Source organism: Dipodomys ordii, unplaced genomic scaffold (genome assembly GCF_000151885.1).
Source record: "Dipodomys ordii isolate 6190 unplaced genomic scaffold, Dord_2.0 Scaffold27, whole genome shotgun sequence".
NCBI lineage: Eukaryota > Metazoa > Chordata > Mammalia > Rodentia > Heteromyidae > Dipodomys > Dipodomys ordii.
In genome coordinates this window covers 9,820,364-9,841,619 of record NW_012267243.1, presented here as the reverse complement: position 1 = coordinate 9,841,619, position 21,256 = coordinate 9,820,364, and the positions used below count along the sequence as shown (strand labels likewise).

The following is a 21,256-nucleotide window of genomic DNA, read 5'->3' as shown; positions in this document are numbered from 1 at the left end:
CTGGTGGGAGCTATCAAAGAGATATAGGAAGATTTCACCACCCTCTCTGTTGATGCTGATTCACAGAATCAACTGTGCCTGCCTCTTCCTGGGTTTCTAAAGGCTACAGAGAGATTCGTAAGCAGCAAACTTACCTAACAACAATTTTTCACAACTTGCCAATCAAGAAGAATTCCTATTAAAAAGACAATCAATTTCTAAAATGTTATCCCTTAAAGGGAATGGGTTAGAGTATTTTTAACTATAAGAACCTACTAGTCTGTTTCTTTCCCTTTGAAGAAAAGCTAACATTTGAGATTTGTCTTTTATCTGCAGCAATTACTCCATTAATAGCAAAGATGCCTCGAAAAAGTCTATGAGCGAGGACCACGCTCTTAGCACAGATGCTAGACTGACTTTATGCATCTTATTCCTAAGATTACCTGTTTCTATTATGACCTTAATTATAAATACCTATATATAGGAATAGGATTTTCTCTCACCCCCTCCCCGTTTAACCATCACGTAAGTGTAAACTTCACCTCTCCCCCTCCCCCTTACTGAAAAAAATGCACTTTAATTCCTAAGGAGAGTGGCTGTTCTGGCCCTGAAGCCAGATTACTTCAGGAGGAGAGTTAAAGAGGGAGAACTTTTCATCAATCCCTGTAAAATTAACCCAATTTCTTAATGTTAACACAAAGTGACATCCATTTGTAAGCTGCCCCCACCCAAGCCCTGCCAAAGGAAAAAAGAAACAACCACTAAATTTTTTTTTAAGTTCAAAATACCTGCTCTAATTTTGGAAGCTTTACTGGGGGAAAAGTGACCTAATCTTATATTATCGTCTTACTGACCAAATTGCAGGAATTTCCATGAAGTTTTGTGGGAGGCTGAGACTTTCTGATGAAAAGTCAAACACAAAGCTCTGCAGGCCCAAGCAGACTTGTGCTGACCCTGAGCATCAGCTCGCTTCTCCCCTAACGTGGCAGGTGTTCTCAGACTCTCCTCCTGTAGATTCGCTCCTTCCCCTGAAGACAAGCCAATAGTCCTTGGAGAGGTGGCATGTCTCCTAGAGCCCTGTTGTGTTGGGGAGCGGGGAGGGCAGGAGGGTGGGCCAAGACTGGGGTTGGGGGAGGGAGATTCAAAGAAAGAGTTAAGATATGGGTTTATATAAACATATTTAAAGCCGTTTAGCAAAAGCTTTCTCGTTGAACAGCTTTAAAAACAATGTGAATGGAACCTTAGCAACTTTGTTAGTAATCTAAAAAGTCTATTAATGTATACTTGAAATTCTGTTTGTATAAAAATGCATTTCCTCTTTATTTTAACACTGTATAAAAGAACATTATGCATGTGAGTGGTTTGAGAAATAAATGATTTAATATTCGGACTTTGTCTTTTCTGTTAATAGAGATGAACTCGTGAACAGTTTTTGGAAGTTTTTAGTGTGATGAAAATACTGAGAATTGACTCTCCTACCCTCTCAGGACATCCACCATCCCTCAGGATGGAATACCAACATACCTCTTTCTTCCATCACCGCTCCCTCCAGGAGGCCAGAATGGCCTGGAACTCATGTATAGCCCATGCAGAACTCAAACTTGAAGTGCTCTGATCCTGCCTTCTGAGTATGGAGAATTACAGATAGGCACTACCACATTTCCCCTCGTTTCCTTTTTTTAATGTAATTTTTTAAAATTCTCTCATTTTCTTGACCCAGGTGTGGTCCCTGGGGAGAGAAACGGAAAGCATCTTTTTTTACCTAGTGCCCCAATAGCACGCTTGTCCTTTTCCATTTCAGGTGGTAAATTCCATTCATCACTGTGAGGTGGAAGTAGTATTTATTTTTACTTCTATTCACCAACAGAAATAAGAAGAGATGCAAAGAGAATACTTTAGTTACCACAAGGGTTGGCTATTCTTCCCATGAAGACAATAGTGTTCAGAGTCACTTCTCTGATCAAAACCAGGAAGGGCCTGTTGGCCCTGAAGGTCACTCTGTTGGGGTTCAGCGAGCGGCCCGCAATCATGATGGCAGTGCTCGCAGAGGCCTCGCTGCCTTCCTCATTTACCTGCAGGTCACAAGAAACAAAACGGCTGTATGAGCCACTCTGTGGTTCACCGTAGGCAGGCCAATCATCCACACACTCGGTAGCTCTTCACAAGGCCTTTGGTTTTCCAGTAACAAATAGACTTGGGTAAGATGGGGCTCCCTGTAAACCCTTCTGTATTTATTCGTTGATCCACTGAATGTAATGCTCATGTGTTTATCGAAGCTGTGCAAGAGCCCCTCTCACACAACCCTGAGACAGATCTTCATGCACTAGAGACAGTCACATTCCCCACAGGGCCCCTGAACGGGACGTCTCTAAAAGAGATTGACTTGAGACTAGAGCTTGATTGCTGAAATAGTTGTAGAGCATCAAAATCCCAGCTATCAACCCAGGCAGCTACTGAGACCTAAATAAGGCTGATGAAGATGAAAAGAACATGGCCCTTCATCTAGATGTGATTTTTTTTTTCTTGGAGTCATAAACCGCATCAGTGGTATCGACCTTGACTGGTAGGGTAGAACTGACACGCGTTGAAAGGGAAGCAAAGTGTCTCCTTTCAGAAAACGTTATCTAATGACACAGAGTATCACTCTGTTCATCTTTTTTTTTTTCTTGGTTGATTAATGAAGATTCCCCCCCACCCCACCTCTTCCTTGCTCTTCTTGACCCTCTTTTCCCCCATGTTATCTATCCGAGGCTCATTCTAGGTCTAAACTTATGAACAGAGCACAGCTCAGTCAGGGTCCTGGAGTCTCCTTCCTGACTTCCTCCTGTCCCTGATCCTTCCACTTTTCTTTAACCAAACAGTTCTCACTGAGCTTGGACTCTGGAATTATGTTTACTGACACCATACCCTGAAATATTTCTCCTTGGTAACAATAAATTCTCTTTTTTTTCCTGCCAATCTCCTCATCCTATAAGCTTCACAATATTTGACCCCTTTCCTTTCTCACTCAGCCTTGGCTTCCACAAAGAACAGTCCACACCATGATTTCCAATTCCACCTGTGCATTAGAATCCCTGAAGAGCTCGTAAACAGAGATGCATAGGCCTAATGCTAAGATTTCCAAGCGTGAAGATCCCCAGATGATTAATGATCCTGGCCCATAGTTGAGTGTTGGAGAACTAGAAGTCGCATCAGCTGTCTGTTACCTAAGGCTCCCTGGGATTCCTCCGTGCTTCACTGTAGAACTCCTCAGACCTCAGCACACCAGTGTGCATTGTTAAATCATTACAGGAGAGCTTAATGTACCCACCTTACTCATTTTCTGCAGTGTGGTCTACTACTGTACTTCTCCATCACATGATCTACATACACCAGTACCAGCAATGCTGGGGTGGGAGGTTGCTGTTGTTTTGAGTTACTTCTCAGAACCTCACACTCTCATTCAGCTTTCTTGCTTACAGCCAGTATTCTACCACTTGAACCACAACTCCAGCCTGGTTTTTTGAGAGGTAGTCTCGAAGACTTTTCTGCCTAGGCAGGCCCCAAACCATGAACCTCCAGATCTCAGATTCCTAACTCATCAGGATTACAGGCACGAGCCCCCATCGTTCAGCTAGCTACCAGATCCTCTTTCTTACCTTTCATTTGCTTTTCAACCTTTACCATTAATCTCACACACACATTCCATTTTGTCCAAATTCAGGAAAAGGTAAACTGTGTCCCCTTTCAGTCTCACTAAATGCTTTTTGGTGGTGGTGGTGGTGGTCATGGGGCTTAAACTCAGGTCCTTGGCACTGTCCCTGAGCTTTTGCTCAAGGCTAGCACTTTACCACTTTGAGCCACAGCACCACTTGTATTCTGGTGGTTAGTTGGAGATAAGAGTCTCATAGACTTTCCTCTTAAATCTGGCTTTGAACTGTGATCCTCAGATCTCAGCCTCCTAAGTGGCTAGGATTACAGGTGTGAGCCACCAGTTCCCAGCTTTCCATTTTCTTAAATGAATTCCTTCTTAGTGGTTCCTTTCCCTTTGCCATCCTCCTCTAAGAGTCCTGCTACAGGAGAGGTGCTAGCAGGGTACCAGGTAGACCAGCCAGACCATGAGGGTCTCCACAGAGGACCATACCAGAGCAGGCCTCATGGAGCAGAGGGCTACAGATTGGGAAGTTAAGACACTGGAAACATGCCTCTTCCCCCGTAGTATCCTGCTGTTCATGCATCTGATATCTGTCTATACCATAAGAATGAGTGCAGCAAGAAGGCCAGAGTCGTGAATCATATGAAGTATCCATGCCTTGAAACATAAAGACACACTCACCTCAAGAAATGCCTTGTGAAATGCGTCAGACACATAAAGGTCATTCCTGCCTTCTGCAACAATACCTGCAAAGAAGACCAGAGGAGGCTCTGAAATGGAAGGCTCCGGCTCCTTCCCACCCACAGGAGGTCTTTGGGTCTCTGTTGAAAATTAGAAATCCTGGGGATCCTGACCTGAGGAGATCCCATAATGAATACTCATTAAAATAATAAGTACTCCGAGCTTACTCACATGAATTTAATCTCATGCTTCAGCTCTTTCAAGGGGGTAAAGTGGTCTCTGTTCTTAAAGAAAGAAGAAGGGTTATTTCCTTTCCTTTTTTTGGCACCTGGCTTAATAAGGTGTGGAAATATTTTTAAAAGAAGGGCTAACTTTAGAACTGGATTAAAGTCAGCCCAGTAAAGTCCAAGTGGTACAAATTTCTTATTTTGAAGATACTCTAACTACAATTTATTGATTGATTGGTCCTGAAGATTGAGCCCAGGACCTCACACATGCTAGAAAAGCCTTACATCACTTGAGCTATATACTTCTAGTCTTTTTTTTTTTTTTTTTGGCCAGTCCTGGGGCTTGGACTCAGGGCCTATGCACTGTGTCTGAACTTTTTTGCTCAAGGCTAGCATTCTACCACTTGAGCCACAGCACTACTTCCAGCATTTTCTTTCTTTTTTCTTTTTCTTTCCTTTTCTTCTTCTTTCCCCCCCACCATGGGGTTTGAAATCTGGGCCTGGGCTCTGTCCCTGGACTCTTCAGCAAAAGGCTAGCACTCTACCACTTGAGCCACAGCGCCACTTCTGGCTTTTTTCTCTTTGCTTATGTGGTGCTGAGGAATCGAACCCAGGGCCTCATGCATGCAAGGCAAGCGCTCTACCACTGAGCCACCTTCCCAGTCCAACAAGTCTTTTTAGAGAGACTCAGCTTCAAGTTCCTGCTCCTTCCACCACAGCCTTTGAAAGCTAGACTGCAAGTGTGAACTACTGCATCCTGCTTCTCTCTGTTGTGAATTTCAGTGACTGCATCCTCTATCAGATACAGACACTTAAGGTGCCCTTGCTGGTTGGGTGAGCAATGGTCCAAAGAGCAGATCCCTTCTTTTACAGAGGAAACAAAAGTTTCAAAAGGGGCAAGGATTTCTGTAAGTTAGCAGTACAGCTGGGATCCGAATCTGGGTATCTTGGGCTACTTTGTTATTTTGTCTTCTTTTTTGAATTCTTTCACTCTGGTCAGAGCTTCTTGGGGTAAAGAGAGGAGGCACAGATGGATACCAACCTGGGAGGTGGGACTTCTCAGGGTTGAAAAGGTCCACAAGACCCATGTCCTGCAGGTGCTCCTTCAGACTGAAGCTGTCTTCCACGCGGAAGCGCGGCACGTGCGCCACCAGCATCATCTCCTCCAGGCTGTCCAGCCACTCCTGCAGCAGCTCTGGGGTGAGCTCCTGTTCCACCTTGGCCAGGTTCTTCTCAGGCTTTGGCAGGATGAGCACCATGGTGATGTCATCACCTTTGAAGGGAAGCTCCAGCACTTGGGTGCCTTCAGCCACTCGCCGGTACCGGAATTTGCCTTCCTGATACATCATAGACACTGAACACGACTTATCATCCCCCTTGTAGAACTTCTCCTGCTTTGTGTTCTCAGGACTGAACTTTGACTTCCACAGACCCTGGAAGAAGATACACATCAGAGAGCAGGAAAACAAAACCATTCATAGGCGAATGATGTGGTCCATACTCACTATTTTATTACATTAATAATGTATATATAAGCCAAACACAGGTGGCTCATGCCTATAATCCAGCTACTCAGGAGGCTGAGATCTGAGGATCACAGTTCAAGGACAGCCTGAGCAAAAAAGTCCCTGTGAGACTCTTTATATCCAAAAACTTTTATCACTCAAAATCTGCAAGTAGGGGCTGGGACGGTAGCTTAGTGGTAGAGTGCTTGTCTCACATGCATGAGGCCCTGGGTTCGATTCCTCAGCACCATATATGTATAGAAAGCTGGAAGTGGAGCTGTGGCTCAAGTGGTAGAGTGCTAGCCTTGAGCTGAAGAGCTGAGGGACAGCGCCCAGGCCCAGAGTTCAAGCACTATGACTGACAAAAAAAAAAAACAAAAAACTGATGTAGCACTGTGGTTCAAAGTGGTAGAGTGCAAAACAGCTGAGGGACAGAGCCCAGGCCTTGAGTTCAAGCCCCAGGACCAGCAAAAATAAATACATAATAAGAAAAACACTGGAGATACAGGTATTTTATATTCATTCACTTAGTCTTTGCAGTAATCCTATGGGTAATGCTCAGAAGCTTAAAATTACCATTTTATAGATGCAGAAATTGGGGCATGGAAAAACCCCAGGTGACTCAACACAGATTCTCACACTCAGGTGAGGAAGGACCTACAATTAAACAATTTGGGCAGGGTACCAGTGGCTCACATCTGTAATCCTAGCTACTCAGAAGGCTGAGATTTGAGGATAGAGATTCAAAGTCATCCAGCCAGGGCAGACAAATCTATGAGACGCTTATCTCCAATTACCAACAAAAAGCCAGAACTGGAGGTTCTTCAGCTCAAGTGGTAGAGTGTCAGCCTTGAGCAAAAACAAACAAAAAAAACTGAGCGCATGAGGCCCTGAGTTCAAGCCCCAGTACTAGCACGCATGCACGCATGCGCATGTGCACAAGTGCACGCACACACACACATACACACAATTTGGTATGAGTGATTCAGGTTCTCATTTGTGATGTTGTGAGGAAGACAAGGACTCATAAACAGTGAATTGTGTAAACTTAAAGGGTAATGCATTCTGGATATGCAGGCCACTCTGTTCTTGGGGAGGGAGAATTCTCCTGAGGGACAGCTGGTTTGGCAGCAGCAGTGCTGGCAAAGCTCTGAGCCACAGGGAAAGGAGAAAAGATGCATATCTGTGCGGAAGCCACTGATCCGTTCACCTTTCCCTGGTGGTCCTCTCCAGTGTCAGTAGTCTGTGTCTTCCTACCCCTCCTCCCTTCTCCTTCCCAATGTGATCAAATTGGGATCGTCTTTGGAACTCCCGAATCTCTGAGAAAAATGAAGCCATCTAACATGGTCGGATAGCAGGGACATTGCTAGGTCTGGGGGAAGTAAGCCTGCAAGTTTTGAAGCTTCAGGCATGGGTAACTAGGAGTCACGGTAAAGGCTGTTCCAGAAAGTGGGGGAAATCACCACTGAGGAATTTCAGTAGACTCTGTCATTTTGTCCCAGGTCTCAAGGGAATTAACTTAATGGTAGAATATATATATATATATATATATATGTTATATTTTATATTATATATATATATATATATATATTCTCCTATATATGAGTTTCTCACTTAATACCTGACAGCTAGAGATGCTGGGTTTGTTCCTGAGTATCATACTTTGTTGCACCCTGGGCCCTAAGTTCTCTGAACATGAGCCTAGCAGCCATCATCACAAAAATCTGGGTTCTCAGCAAATTTATATTTGTGCCTAGACTATGCATGGACTGTTTTTCAGAAGGGATCTTCCTACACATGCTCAGAGATATGAAAGAGGATAAGCTGAAGTACAAAAAGAAGTCCCTGTGGTCTCTCCAGGGCCATTTTGAGTACCTTGAAGTAAATGGTGTTAACCAGCACCAGGACAGTGAGCTCATTGATTGCGTCTGGGGGAATGACGTTGGTGATCCGGCCTTCAGTCTTATTGGCCACCCAATTGTTGATGGTCACTCTAGACTTTTCTGCATTTTCCTAAGGAGAATAGGAAACAAATTTAACCACCTGTATTCAATTCAACTGGGTTCTCTATTTCCCTGTGCCAAACATTATTTCATTCATCCTCCTTTCTTGAATAACCTTTGGAAACTATTTGAACAAAGTAGGTGAAATGAGGAATTCATTATCTACTTATTTTTCAGATCAGGCTTTATAATCTAAGCCACAGATATCATTTTATTTCTGATCTTGTAATTAAGAACTGGTATTTCAGGGGTTCTGATTGGTGGTTAGTCTTTTGTCAGTCTTTGGCTAGCATCGAAGTGCACTTCTGTGTAAGAGAAAGAACTCCGAGATTAGGGATGAAGCTTCAACTCACCTTGAAGTCCAGGGGCTGGAGCTTGGCTCCGTAGACCACCTCACTGATGTCCTGGTAGGTCTCGTTGAAGGTAAGGGATTTGTCTCCGAAAAGGCGGTTGGCTGATACCAAGTGGGAGGATAGGTTGGCTTTCCGATAGAGTCGGCAGTTCAGTTTGGCGAAGAAGAAGTGGATCTGATCAGATGTTTTTTCAGAGATGGTATTAAACTTAAAAACCTAAGGGAGCAAACAAACGAAATGGTCAAGGTGAGTGGTTGACCACAGGGCTGTGGAGTTCCTCCTGCTCCACAGCCGCCTGGGCTGTGCGCTCTTTCGATTCGGTGCCCGGCGCAGCATAAATGTTCAGCTTATGTTTTTATTTTTTATCTTTTGTTTTTTGTCAGTCATAGGGCTGGAACTGCGGGCTTGGATGCTATCCCTGAGCTTTTTCGCTCAATGCTAGCACTCTACCACTTTGAGCCAGAGCACTGCTCCTAGTTTTTAATTGGAGGTAAGAGTCTCACAGACTAGCTGGGCTGGCTTTGAACTGTGATCCTCAGATATCAAGCCTCCTGAATAGCTACAAACATGAGCCACCAGCACCTGGCTCCGCTTATGTTTCTTGTTTGGGTTTTTGTTTTTGTAACTGTATTTTTTTTGTCTATTTTTCTGGTACTGGGATTGAACTCAGGACATTGCACTTGCTAGGCAAGCGCTTTGCCACTGAGCTGCATCCCAGCCCTTGGCTTATGTTTTTAAAGCAAATAAATAGATAACAGAAAAATAAAGAGCAGGAAGCATAAGAGAAAACAGAAATAAAGGAGATCAAATGGGATGCCAATTACAATCTCGAAAGGGCTTCAGTGCAATACATAGATGCTTTCCTGCTGGAATGGGAAAAGTCTTCTTGATGCTGGATAGAGAGGCAAAGCTGACTCACTATGACAAATCCTTCCCAGAGCCAGAAAATACTCTCACATCTTGGCTTCCCAAGACCTGGGGCCCCGGGTATAGAATCCTAGAATCTTCATCCACAAGAACCTGAGCTCACCAAATGGTAAATGCTCTTTCCTTTCCGGAACAGGAAGCTTCTACCTCCCCTCACACTGCTTGGAACAATACAGAACTGAAAGACTGATGAAATGAATGAATAAATACAGAAATGGAAAGAATGACTAAAAAGAGAACTTGTAAGACCCACGGGCCTCCCCTCATTTAAAAAAGTACTTAATAGATACTTAAAAGGTCTTTTTTGAAAAGGTTCGTGTAGTGGGGCACTGGTGGCTCATCTGAGGATCGCGGTTCGAAGCCAGCCCAGGCAGAAAGTCCCCATGAGACTCTTATCTCCAGTTAATCACCCAAAAACTGGAAGTGGCGCTGTCGCTCCAGTGGTAGAGTGCTAGCCTGGAGCACAACGAGGCTCAGGGACAGTGCCCAGGCCTTGAGTTCAAGTCCTAGGAATGGGAAACAGTAACAATAAAGGAATCATTGCACACGAAGCACTGCATGGGGTGCGCGGTGCGCCCCAGGTCCCCGAAGCGCGGTTTCTGGAAACCCAGACGCACGGAGGGCGCAGGGGCTCCGGGCCTTACCTCCATCAGCTGCTTCAGGGTGTCGTTGCAGGCGCCCAGCTTGGTCATCGCAAACGCCGTGGAGATGCTCAGGGGCGACAGGAAAATGTTGTCGTCGTCCTTCTTGGAGTCCGCCAGGTGCTGATAGAAGGTGGTGGCGAAGTGGGAGTTGGCCCTGGACAGCTCCCACACGCGGCGGTTGGTGGCCTCGGGGACCCTCTTCTCCTTCTCCAGGCCCCCCGGCTCCGTGGCCCTCTTCTCCGGGGCGCGGTAAATGCACATGGGGTTCACGGGGATGTCCCGGGGCTTGGCCGTGCAGACGTCGTCCACGGCCGTCCCGTGGCAGGCCGCCCCGCCCCACAGGCCGAGCAGCAGCAGGGAGAGGAGACGCAGCTTCCTACAACGGGCGGAGGTGAGCCAGTCCGGGGAGCCCCGTTCCCACCAGCCACCCCAGCTTCTCCAGTGGCACTGTGGCTCAAGTGGTAGAGCACTCGCCTTGAGCAAAAAGTTCAGGGACAGCCCACAGGCCCTGAGTTCAAGCCCTACCACTGACAAAAAGAAGGAAAGGAAGGAAGGAGGGAAGGAAGGAAGGAAGGAGGGAAGGAAGGAAGGAGGGAAGAGAGAAAGAAAGAGAAAGAAAGAAAGGGGGAAGAGAGGGGGGAAGAGGGAGGAAGGGAGGGAGGGAGGAAAAGAATGTAAAGCGCCTGTTGGTGAGATGAACATATCCACCTGCAAACTCCAACTAAACACAATTCTCACCATACGCCTGTTTTGCTTTGCATGTCCAACAGTGAAGGAGGGAGACAGACTCTTGTGTCTCCTGGCATCTAGCTCAGAAACATGAGTGTGACCGGGACGCTCCTTGTTTAGTCAGACCCCAGATTCCATTCATTCAGCTTTCTTGTCTTTTTACCTGTTACTACCACGACCTTAGTTTAAGCCTTCAATACTTTTTGTTTGTTTTGGTTGGTTGTGGAGCTTGAACTCTGAGCCTGGGTACAGTTCCTCAGCTCTTCAGTTCAAGGCTAGTGCTCTACTACTTGAGCCACAGCACCACTTCTGATTTTCTGGTAGTTAATTGGACAGAAGAGTCTCACAGACTTTCTTGCCTAGGCTGGCTTTGATCTACAATCCTCAGATCTCAGCCTCCTGAGTAGGTAGGATTACAGATATGAGCCACCGGTGCCCGGCCTTCATCATTTTCTGTTACCTAGTTTTTTGTTTTTTAGTGGTAGTGGGGGGTAGAACTTAGGACCTCTCACCTGCTGGGCAGGTGCTCTATCACTTGATCTATGTCCCCAGACTTTTTTGCTTTAGTTATTTTTTTAATAGAGTCTCACATTTCCTCCCAGACTATAGTCCTCCTATTTACGCTGTAATGACAGACATGAACCACCATGCCCAGACATTGGTTGAGATGGGGAAGGGGGTGTCTCTTGAACTTTATCCCCTGGACTGGTCTTGAACCACAGTCCTTGTGACTTCTATAAGCCACTGTGACTCAACAGTTGAAAATGGTAATAGCTTCCAACAAGGGTTCATTAAATGTAAAAGAAGCTCATCTCACTGTTTAAAAAAATGAGTTGTAGGTCTGGGAAGGTGGTTCAGTGGTAGAGCACCACATAAGCAGAAAAAGCCAGAAGTGGCGCTGTGGCTCAAGTGGTAGAGCGCTAGCCTTGAGCTGAAGAGCTGAGGGACAGTGCCCAGACCCAGAGTTCAGGCCATGACCGACCAAAAAAAAAGGAGTTGTAGCCAGGTATGGTGGTACATGCCTGTAATCCTAGCACACAAGGAGTCTAGGCAGTAAAATCTCTAGTGCAATGAATGTCAGCCTAAGATACAGACTGAGACCCTGCCTCAAAACAAAAACAAACGAATATGTGATAGCAACATTGGCAAATTAAGAAAATTTGGAGGAGCTGGAAATGTGGCTCAGTGATAGAGTGCTTGCCTAACAGGCTTGAAGCCCTGGGCTCAATTCTTTAGTGCCACATAAACAGAAAAAGCTGGAAGTGGCACTGTGGCTCAAGTGGTAGAGTGCTAGCCTTGAGCAAAAGAAGCTCAGGGACAGCGCCCAGGCCCTGAGCTCAAGCCCAAGGATACCCAGAACAATAAACTAAGAGACAAAGTCTTCATAATAGTTTTGTAGCTATGAGAAGGAGACGAAGCCCAGGATCTGTGGGTCCCAAGAAAGGAGTCTGTATATGGCTGCTGACATCTCGGCCTCCCCTTGGATGAAAATGACAGCATAGGGCATGGAGAAGACCCAGGGAGGCAATCTGCTTGGCAAGCAAGGGGCTAGCTCCAAGTTCCAGGCCACTGGGGGATTTGTCTTTCTGTGTGGTATGAGGCCAACACTGCAGCAGAGTGGTAGGGAAATGGAGACACTGAGGGAAGATAAAAGGTGGAATAAAAAGGAGAGGGGGTGGGAGAGGAGAAGATCTGGATCACCTCCCCTCTGTTTTCCAGTTTAGGTACATTTGAAAATAAATGCAAACAGTAGCTGGAGCATGGGCTGCCCCCGAGAGCTCTGTTACACACAAACAACACATCAGCCAACTTCTAGCCTTCAGTGGCAAACCCAGATCAAGGAGAGGCTTTCCATGTGTGGCACCCAAGAGAGGGAATCTCAGTCCAAAAAATGGCACAGGACTTTGACTGTCGAAGGTCACAGAGATCCTCAGCAGTGTGACAACCAAGGATAATGGGGAGCCAAGAGGGATTAGGAGGCCCTGACGGATCACCCAAGCCTGCTCGTAGATGTACTGCGGACTCTGGGGATTTCCCTGGGAACATCTTGCAGCATCTTCTGGACTGCCAATTTTCACACAAAGAAAGACGATCCCTCTTGCCTCCTGACCTGAGAAAACCTAAGGTGTGGCTTGGGAAAGGCCTTAGCTGGAGAGATGGGGGGGGCACTCCCCGGCCTCCGTTTATAAAGACCAGGGAGAGGGCCTAGTCTTTTCAAAGGTGCCAGAGGTCATGCTGGTGAGCTCTTTAGAGGTCAGAAAACCCAACACGAGCCTGCAAAGAGGGCGTCTACCCACTTACCTTTCTCCAGGAGCCACCATTCCTCTCCTATTGGAAAACATGGCCGCTTAGCTGCCCCAGGGCTGGGTCAGTGGACAGAGCCTGGTCTGAGGCAAGCTGTCCTCTGACAACTGTTCCTTCTTCTAAATCTGCCTGAGGTCCAGAGGACAAGGTGGGGGAGGGAGCTGGTGAGGAGGGGAGAGCGGAGGTCAAAGGCCCATGACCAGTTCCTGGGGTTAAGCAAAGCCTGGGGCTCCCTGTTATTGAATTAGTAGAGAAGTTAACGTTCAGTCAGGCCCAGGGAAAGTGAGACCCGCCTCCTTGCACACGGTCCCCATTCTTCTCCTCACTTTTATAGAAAAGGAAGAAGAAAACCTGGTCATGAATTTAAACTTGCTTAACAAATCGCCGGATCAGGAAAACTTCATAGAAATTTCTTTTCCTAATTAACCAAACTTGGTTAATCTGATAGAAATAGGTAAATATAATTAGTCAACATCCAGAAACTTGTAGCTTCTCTGTTCAATACAATGCCTTCTTTTTCTCTTAGCTTTCATTATGAAGGGGAAAACAAAAAAAATCCATGCAAAGGTAGAAAAAAAATTTTCGTTTGGTGGTACTAGGATTGAACGCAGGGACTGAGGCTTGCTAGGCTATCACTCTACCACCCGGGTCAGGTCTCCAGTCCCTTTTTGTGTTGTTTACTTATTTATTTTCGGACATGGGGATTGAACTCAGGGCCTGGGTGCAGTCTGTGCACTCAAGGCTAGCAGTCTACCACTTTGAGCCACAGCTCCACTTCCAGTTTTCTGGTGGTTAATTGAAGATAATAATCTCACAGGAATTTTCTGCCCAGGCTGGCTTTGAACTGCGATCCTCAGACCTCAGCCTCCTGAGTAGCTAGGATTACAGGCATGAGCCACGGCACCTGGCTACAAACTTTTTTTTTAACTTAAGCTAACCTAGCTCTACCTCTCAAGTATCTAGGATGTAAGGTTCAAGTCAAATTACCTGGCTTGAAGTATGACTCAAAGAGAAAATAAGGCTGGGGAAGTGGCTCTGTGATGGTGTTTGTCTAGTAGCTCTAAGGTCCTAGGGAGAAGTCTCAGCACTGATTTAAAAAAAAGAAAAAATACTGCCGGGCACCAGGTGGCTGACTCCTATAATCTTAGCTTCTTAAGAGGCTGAGATCTCAGGACTGTCATTGAGAGCTAGCCTAAACAGGAAAGTCTGTGAGACTCTTACAATTACCAGCAAAAAGTAAAAAGTGGAGCTATATGTTCCAGCCTTGAGCACAAAAGCTAAAAGACAGCACCCCAGCCCCTCTCTCCCACCCCCTCACCAGTAATCAACAAACTAAAGAAGATGAGACAAGAGGATCTCAAGTTCAAGGCCAGCCTGGGCTAGCAAGACTCAGTCTCAAAGCAAATAAACCAAATTGTGTTTGTGTGCATTGTTATTTTTACTAGTTAATGAGATTAAGTTAATCAAAACTAATGGAGGGCTAGGAATGTGGCTTAGTGATACAGTCTTGTCTAGCATGCATGAAGCCCTGGGTTCCCCAGTACCACATAAACAGAAAAAGCCGGAAGTAGCCGGGCGTTGGTGGCTCATGCCTGTAATCCTAGCTACTCAGGAGGCTGAGATCTGAGGATCTGAGTTTCAAAGCCAGCCTGGGCAGGGAAGGCTGTGAGACTCTTATCTCCAATAAAACCACCAAAAAACCGGAAATGGCACTGTGGCTCAAGTGGTAGAGCACTCACCTTGAGCTGAAGAGCTGAGGGACAGCACCCAGGCCCAGAGTTCAAGCCCATGACTGACAAAAAAAAATAAAAATCCAGAAGTAGTGCTGTGGCTCAAGTGGTAGAGTGCTAGCCTTAAGCCAAAGAAACTCAGGGATAATGCCCAGGCCCTGAGTTCAAGCCCCAGAACTGGCAAAAAATAAAATAAAATAAAATAAATTAAATTAAACCAACTAATGGAGATAAGGGGTAGATTAATTTATTTTTATATTAATTAATTTATTTATATTTCCTAAATAGCCAAAGACATTTTTCACTGGATTGCTGTAGGTGTTCACAGGATGCATATGCTACCTTCTGAGTGACTGAGAATTCCTTGAAGTTCAAGGAAATTTTGAGACTTCTTTACTACTTACATAAGGAATCATCTGGACCAAAGCTATGTGTGCATTCTTCACTAAGCAGTGGGACATTTTGAGGACCTCGTGTGCAGTGTGAGCTGTCTCAACGCACTTGAGAATGCTCAAAGGCTCCTTATCACTCTCAAAGACAAATGATAAATCACCTGTCCAGCAAATACCTGTCTAGCTACCTATGCTAGCATGGTGGTACATACCTGTAACCCCAAGCATTCAGGAAGCTGCAGCAGAAGGATCATGAGTTTGAGGCCAGCCTGTGTACATAGAGACTCAGAAGAAAGGAAGAAAGAGAGAAAGAAAGAAAGAAAGAAAGAAAGAAAGAAAGAAAGAAAGAAAGAAAGAAGAGTATATACAGTGCCAACCAGATGTCAACAAGGGTCATGGAGAAAATGATGGTAAGGTAAAGAGAATGGTATGAGGAGCTGTCAAAGTACTATTGAGGACTGGTTTATAAAGACCTCCCAAACAAAATGACTTTGAAAGAGACTAGAATGAAATCAGAAAGGAGCCATATGAATATCTTCCAGAAGCGTTGTCTTTATGTCAAGGGTGAGCATATCCTATTGAGACCTGTTGCTCCAGCGGGTAGGAGCTGCCTGGCTTGTGCTATGAAGGAGGTTCCTTGGGGGCGAGCAGACACGAGGCTTTGCTGAAGGGATGTAGGTGGCCTGGTCCACATCTGCAGAGAAGACATTCAATGCATAACCAAGAAGTTAGGATTAGGATTCAGATTGAGTTTGATTTATTCATTCATTCACGGAGCCATAAAAACACTTATTAACACAAGTGTAGGGCTTGCCTGATGCTGGTTATTCACACCTGTAATCCTATCTACTCAGGAGGCTGAGATCTAAGGATCACAATTCAAAGCCAGCCCAGGCAGGAAAGTCCCTGAGGCTCTTATCACCAATTAACCACCAGAAAACTGGAAGTGTTGCTGTGGGTCAAAGTGGTAGAGTGCTAGCCTTGAATAAAAAAGCTCAGGGACAGTGCCCAGGCCCTGAGTTCAAGCCCCACAACAGACAAAAATATAAAAAGTGTAGGGCTGGGAATGTAGTTCAGTAGAACACTTGCCTAGCACAGGTAAGAGCCTGAATTCAATATGCAGCACTGAGAAAGGAAGGAAGGTAGGAAGGAAGGAAGGAAGGAAGGAAGGAAGGAAGGAAGGAAAAAAAATTCATGAATACCTATATGTTTCAGGCATGATGCCAGGCCTGGGTATATAATGGTGACTCTGGTGCTTTCTAGGAGAACCTAGCACGAAGGAAAACATCCCAGTGTTAATGAAGGCCTGACTGAAGTGGGTATCGAGGCAAGGGAAGGACACACACAAGGCCTGGTCAATAAAGCTCGGGAAGAGGAAGGGGAAAGGCTCAGGTGACATTGTTGTTAGAACCTTACAAGCAAGATTAAGGCTTGGTTTTTTATTATTGAAATAATTTCACACTTGTAGAAAGCTCAACCTTTGTAAATAATACAGACTGTTATTTTACATCCTTTACTCAGTTTCCCCACACTAGCATTTTACCATGTTTGCTTTTATACTCTTCTCTTTCCACGTGCACAAATACACATTATTGTTTTTCTGTGCTGTTTGAGAGTAAGTTGCATACACCATACCCCTCTCTCCACAGTTAAGATGTGATTCCTAAAAACAAGAATAGTCCCCTGTGCCATCACAGCATGGGAAATAGCATTGGCATCATACTATTTGAAATATAGTACTATTTTTCAAATCTATAAATATTATTCTGATTTTTCCAATCATTTCACTAATGTACTTTATTGCAGGAATTTTCAAACACCATGATGTCAGGACCTAGTTTATAGTCTTGCTAAAAGCATGCGAAGAACAGAAGACACGGTACGAAAGGTAATGTACTCATTACCTGACTTACATAATTGTAATCCCTCCATACATCGCCTCTGTAAGAAGAATAAATTAATAAAAAATGTGAGGAATGGGCTGGGTATGTGGCTAGCATCTATGAAGCCCTGGGTTGCATTTTTCAGTACCATATAAACAGAAAAGGCCAGAAGTGGCACTGTGGCTCAAGTAGTCAAATGCTAGACGAGCAAAAGAAGCTAAAGGACAGGCCCTGAGTTCAAGCCCCAGGACTGGCAAAAAAAAAAAAAAGTGAGAATTATAAAATAGTTATGCACTAAAATAGTTTCAGCTTTATGTATTTTCTGAAAGGTCTTTAGGATCTCTCAGGGCTCCTTAGCCAAACTTTGGGGAACCTCTGATTTATAGCTAAGTAAATCAGTAGGGTTTTTTGTTGTTGTTGTTGTTTTTTCCTGCTTGAGGGTCACATGTTGTATTTACTTGTCTGGTCCTTCAGGATGCAACAGTTACCTCCTCTCTCTATCTCTTTGGTGCTGGGAATTGCACTCAGAGCCTCAGAAATGCTAAGCACTTGCTCTAAGTTACACCTTTACCCCCTTTCTTTTCTTTCTCTTTAATGACTGGCATTTTCTGAGTATAGGCCAGTTGGTTTTGAAGAAAGTGTTTTAATTTGTGTGTCTTAGGATTCCTCATGACTACAGTGATCCTTTTCTTGGCAGTAATATGACAAGTAACTTTGTCCTCAATGTGGGATTCATCATGAAGTACACGAACTGTCAATTTATTTGCCTCATTACTATGATACTAACCTGCATTACTTAGTTAAGATTGTCAAGTAGCTCCTTTTAAAAGAAACAATATACTTCAGTAATATATATGTAGATATATACACATGCATACAAATTAAATATAAAATTAATATATATATTAATATATGTAATATGTAAATATTTAATATATAATTGTATATATTTAGTATGTATATATTATGCATATATTATAATATGTACACATACATTATATATCATATATATTAAAAGAGCTTGCTGGGCATGGCAACATATGCTTGTAATCCCAACATTTGGGAGGAGGGAGCAGAAGGATGAAGAATTTAAGGACAGCCTTGGCTACATAGTGAGAAAAGAAAAAGAATTAAGAGATAGTGGACATTATGTTGCTAGACCATGATGAAATAGGCCCTTTAACCCATTGATGTTGGGAGTGCAAATTGTTGTAACTCTTTGAAGGGAAATTTGGCAATACCAAAATTGCATATGCATTTGCCCTTTGAGCTGAATCTGCTTTGGGAAATTCACCCCATAGTATACCTCCATAAGTTACCAAATGCAACCTGGCCCACAATAGCAAAAGACTGGCTGGAAAGTGTGGTACCTTTTGTTGTTGATGTTTGCTGGTCCTGGAGCTTGAACTTGGCCTGGGTATTGTCCCTGAGCTTTTGTGCTCAGCCTAGTACTCTACCTACCACTTGAGCCACAGCTCCTTCTCCAGCTTTTTGTGCTTAAAGATGAGTCTCACAGAGTTTCCTGTCCAACCTGGCTTTGAATCTTGATCCTCAGATCTCAACCTCCTGAGCACCTTTTTCTTTAATCACTCATCTTTTATTCACTTACGTATTTATGTATTTACTCATTTAAGTTGGGCATTGGAATTTTATGGATGGGTGCGTATTATGGATGAGCACAGATCCAACACAGCATAAGCATTCAGTATAATAGCTCTTCTTTTTCAGTGGTTCTATCTACCATCACATGATGAAATGAGGCTGGTCCTAAGACCTGGAATGCCCCAACCCTTACCTCTAGGACCCTATACTTTTGACAGACTGGGATTCTGTGCCCTAAAAGAAAGACCTGGGGGCTGGGAAGGTGGCTCAGTGGTAGAGTGCTTGCCTTGCATGCATGAGGCCTTGGGTTCTATTTCTCAGCACCACATAAGCAGAAAGAGCCGGAAGTGGCTCTGTGGCTCAAGTGGTAGAGTGCTAGCCTTGAGCTGAAGAGCTGAGGGACAGTGCCCAGGCCCAGTGTTCAAGCCCCAGGGCTGACAAAAAAAGAAAGAAAAAGAAAGACAGACAGACAGACAGACAGACAGACAGACCAGGTCCTAACCATGTTTCCCCAACAAGGAGCGATTATTTGTTGTGCTACCCAATATATCCACTATCCTACTTTCTGGCACTCACTGGGCACTGTCCCCTTTGGCTCTCATTGCATAGATGTGGATGTCCTCAAAATTTATTTTCTTTTTCATTCATCTTAAACTCGCTTGACTAACAAAGGAAAAAAAACTCATATTCTAGGCAAACAGATATTCTGTAATGTTTTAATAATTATATTTAAAGTTTCTAAACTAAGTTCCTTACTGAAATGTCTAATCATGTCTAGAACTGGAGGCAGACTGAAGAACTTTTATTGGGGTAGAGGTGTAGTTTAGTTTATGAGTAGATTGCATTTGCCTTGCATGTATGAGGCCCTAGGTTTGATCCCAGCATTGCAAAAGAACTCTAAGTACAAACTTGTTTGTGGAGGATTCTTTACTTCTGTGGGCTCTATTTTTCTCTATTATGGGTAAAATAAGATTTAAGGGAGTACACTCAGTCTCCCTGTGCTTTTCTATTAGGGATTGGTTTGAGAAGTCATGAGGAGACAAGACTATAGCATTTGATCAGATTTTCTTTTCTTTTCTTTGTGTGTATGTGCTGATAAACTAGAGCTGGGACTCAAGGCCTGAGTACAATCCGTTAGCTTTTTTGATCAAGGTTGGCTCACTACTACTTAAGCCACAACTCCACTTGTGGCCTCTTAACTGGAGATAATCTCTCAGACCTTCTTGCCAGGCTGACTTTGAACCTTGATCCTCAGATGTCAGCCTCCTGAAAAGCTGGGATTACTGGTGCCCAGTTCAAACACATATTTTCAGAACTTCCTTCAGGTCAATAATTCCTTTCCTACTCTGCTTTGTCTCAGTGGTAACTCTTCTGGGCAAGTTGTTTATCTGGTTCTGGCCCACTGTCTCTTTTCTTTGGACCCTAGAGTAAGACCTCTGTAGGTAACAAATGAGAGGACCCAGTTGCTCCTGTAGTTACTAAGTAACTCAAAGCTTTACACTTCCATGGAAGTTTTGCAAAAACATCTAGCACAAAAAAAAAAAAGTAGAAGAAATCGCCAATTCCCCTTAGTTTTCAAGAAGACCTTACTAGGTGAGAAAGGCATTTTAACTAAGAGGAAACACAGTTTATCAAAATAAATTTTGCATTATCATATGGCAGTTTTTAGCCAAGACCCAGAGCATCTCACTGGAATTTGTCCTGAGCAGTTGGGAAGTTTAGCTTTGGTTTCAGGGAAATCAAATAAAAATAGCAAATATTTATTGAACATGTGCAGTGTACAATGCTAGACTTTGATTGAATGTACTGGGTACTCAATAAACATTTGTATTTGAACAAACTCACATCTAGAGTAGTTTTGCTGACAAGAAATGCTTTAAATTACTTCTTAATGGAAAGATTATGAAATTTTTAAAAAGCCCAACAAACTTATACAAAGGAATTATTATCGTGTATGAACAGAAACACCAGGCAAGGGTATTCTTAGAGGCTGAACAAATACAGTTAGGGTCAAAGCTCATCGCCTGTGCATTAGACATTGTAGGGAAGAAAAGAGAAATGCAGAGAAAGGGAAAAGGCAGAGGCACAGAGAAAAGGGAGTAGGGGACATTAGATTCTTTAACAGTCCTAGATGTAATAGAAAACAACTCATGGTAAAGCTAGGGAGAAAAGTATGGCTTTTTTTTTGTTTTTGTCAGTTGTAGGGCTTGAACCCTGGGTCTGGGCACTGTCCCTATGCTCTTCAGCTCAAGGCAAGCGCTCTACTGCTTGAGCCACAGCGCCACTGCCCGGTTTCTAGTGGTTTATTGGAGATAAGTTTCACAGACTTTCCTGCCCAAGCTGGCTTTGAACTGTGATCCTCAGATCTCAGTCTCCTGAGTAGCTAGGATTATAGGTGTGAGCCACTGGTGCCCAGAGAGAAAAGTATTTTGGTAAGTGAAGCATTAGTTATGTGACTGATGCCTCTAACCTACATCTTCCAAGGATCGCAGTAGCAAGATATGACCAAATTGAAGGGTGAGGAGGACATGGAGGTCAGGAAATGAATGCAGCGTGGGAGCTTGATCACTAATTCCATGAGGATACAGTGCTTGTGGCCTGCCCCAAATAGACAGTACTGAAAGCCAATAGATACTGCTTGGGGACACGTTGTTACTTCACTG

General features: G+C 44.2%; 1 protein-coding gene across 1 annotated transcript; it reads right to left on the bottom strand.

The window, feature by feature from the left end:
- Positions 1–1,737: 1,737 nt before the first annotated feature.
- Positions 1,738–13,024, bottom strand: Serpinc1 (serpin peptidase inhibitor, clade C (antithrombin), member 1). The gene is made up of 7 exons (XM_013015628.1): positions 12,984–13,024; positions 9,954–10,329; positions 8,383–8,598; positions 7,902–8,039; positions 5,564–5,954; positions 4,295–4,359; positions 1,738–2,051 (listed from the first exon to the last, which is right to left on the bottom strand). Exons 1-7 carry the CDS (start codon positions 13,022–13,024, stop codon positions 1,875–1,877), a joined length of 1,404 nt encoding a protein of 467 aa, XP_012871082.1. The 3' UTR covers positions 1,738–1,874.
- Between the last annotated feature and the right edge of the window lie 8,232 nt (positions 13,025–21,256).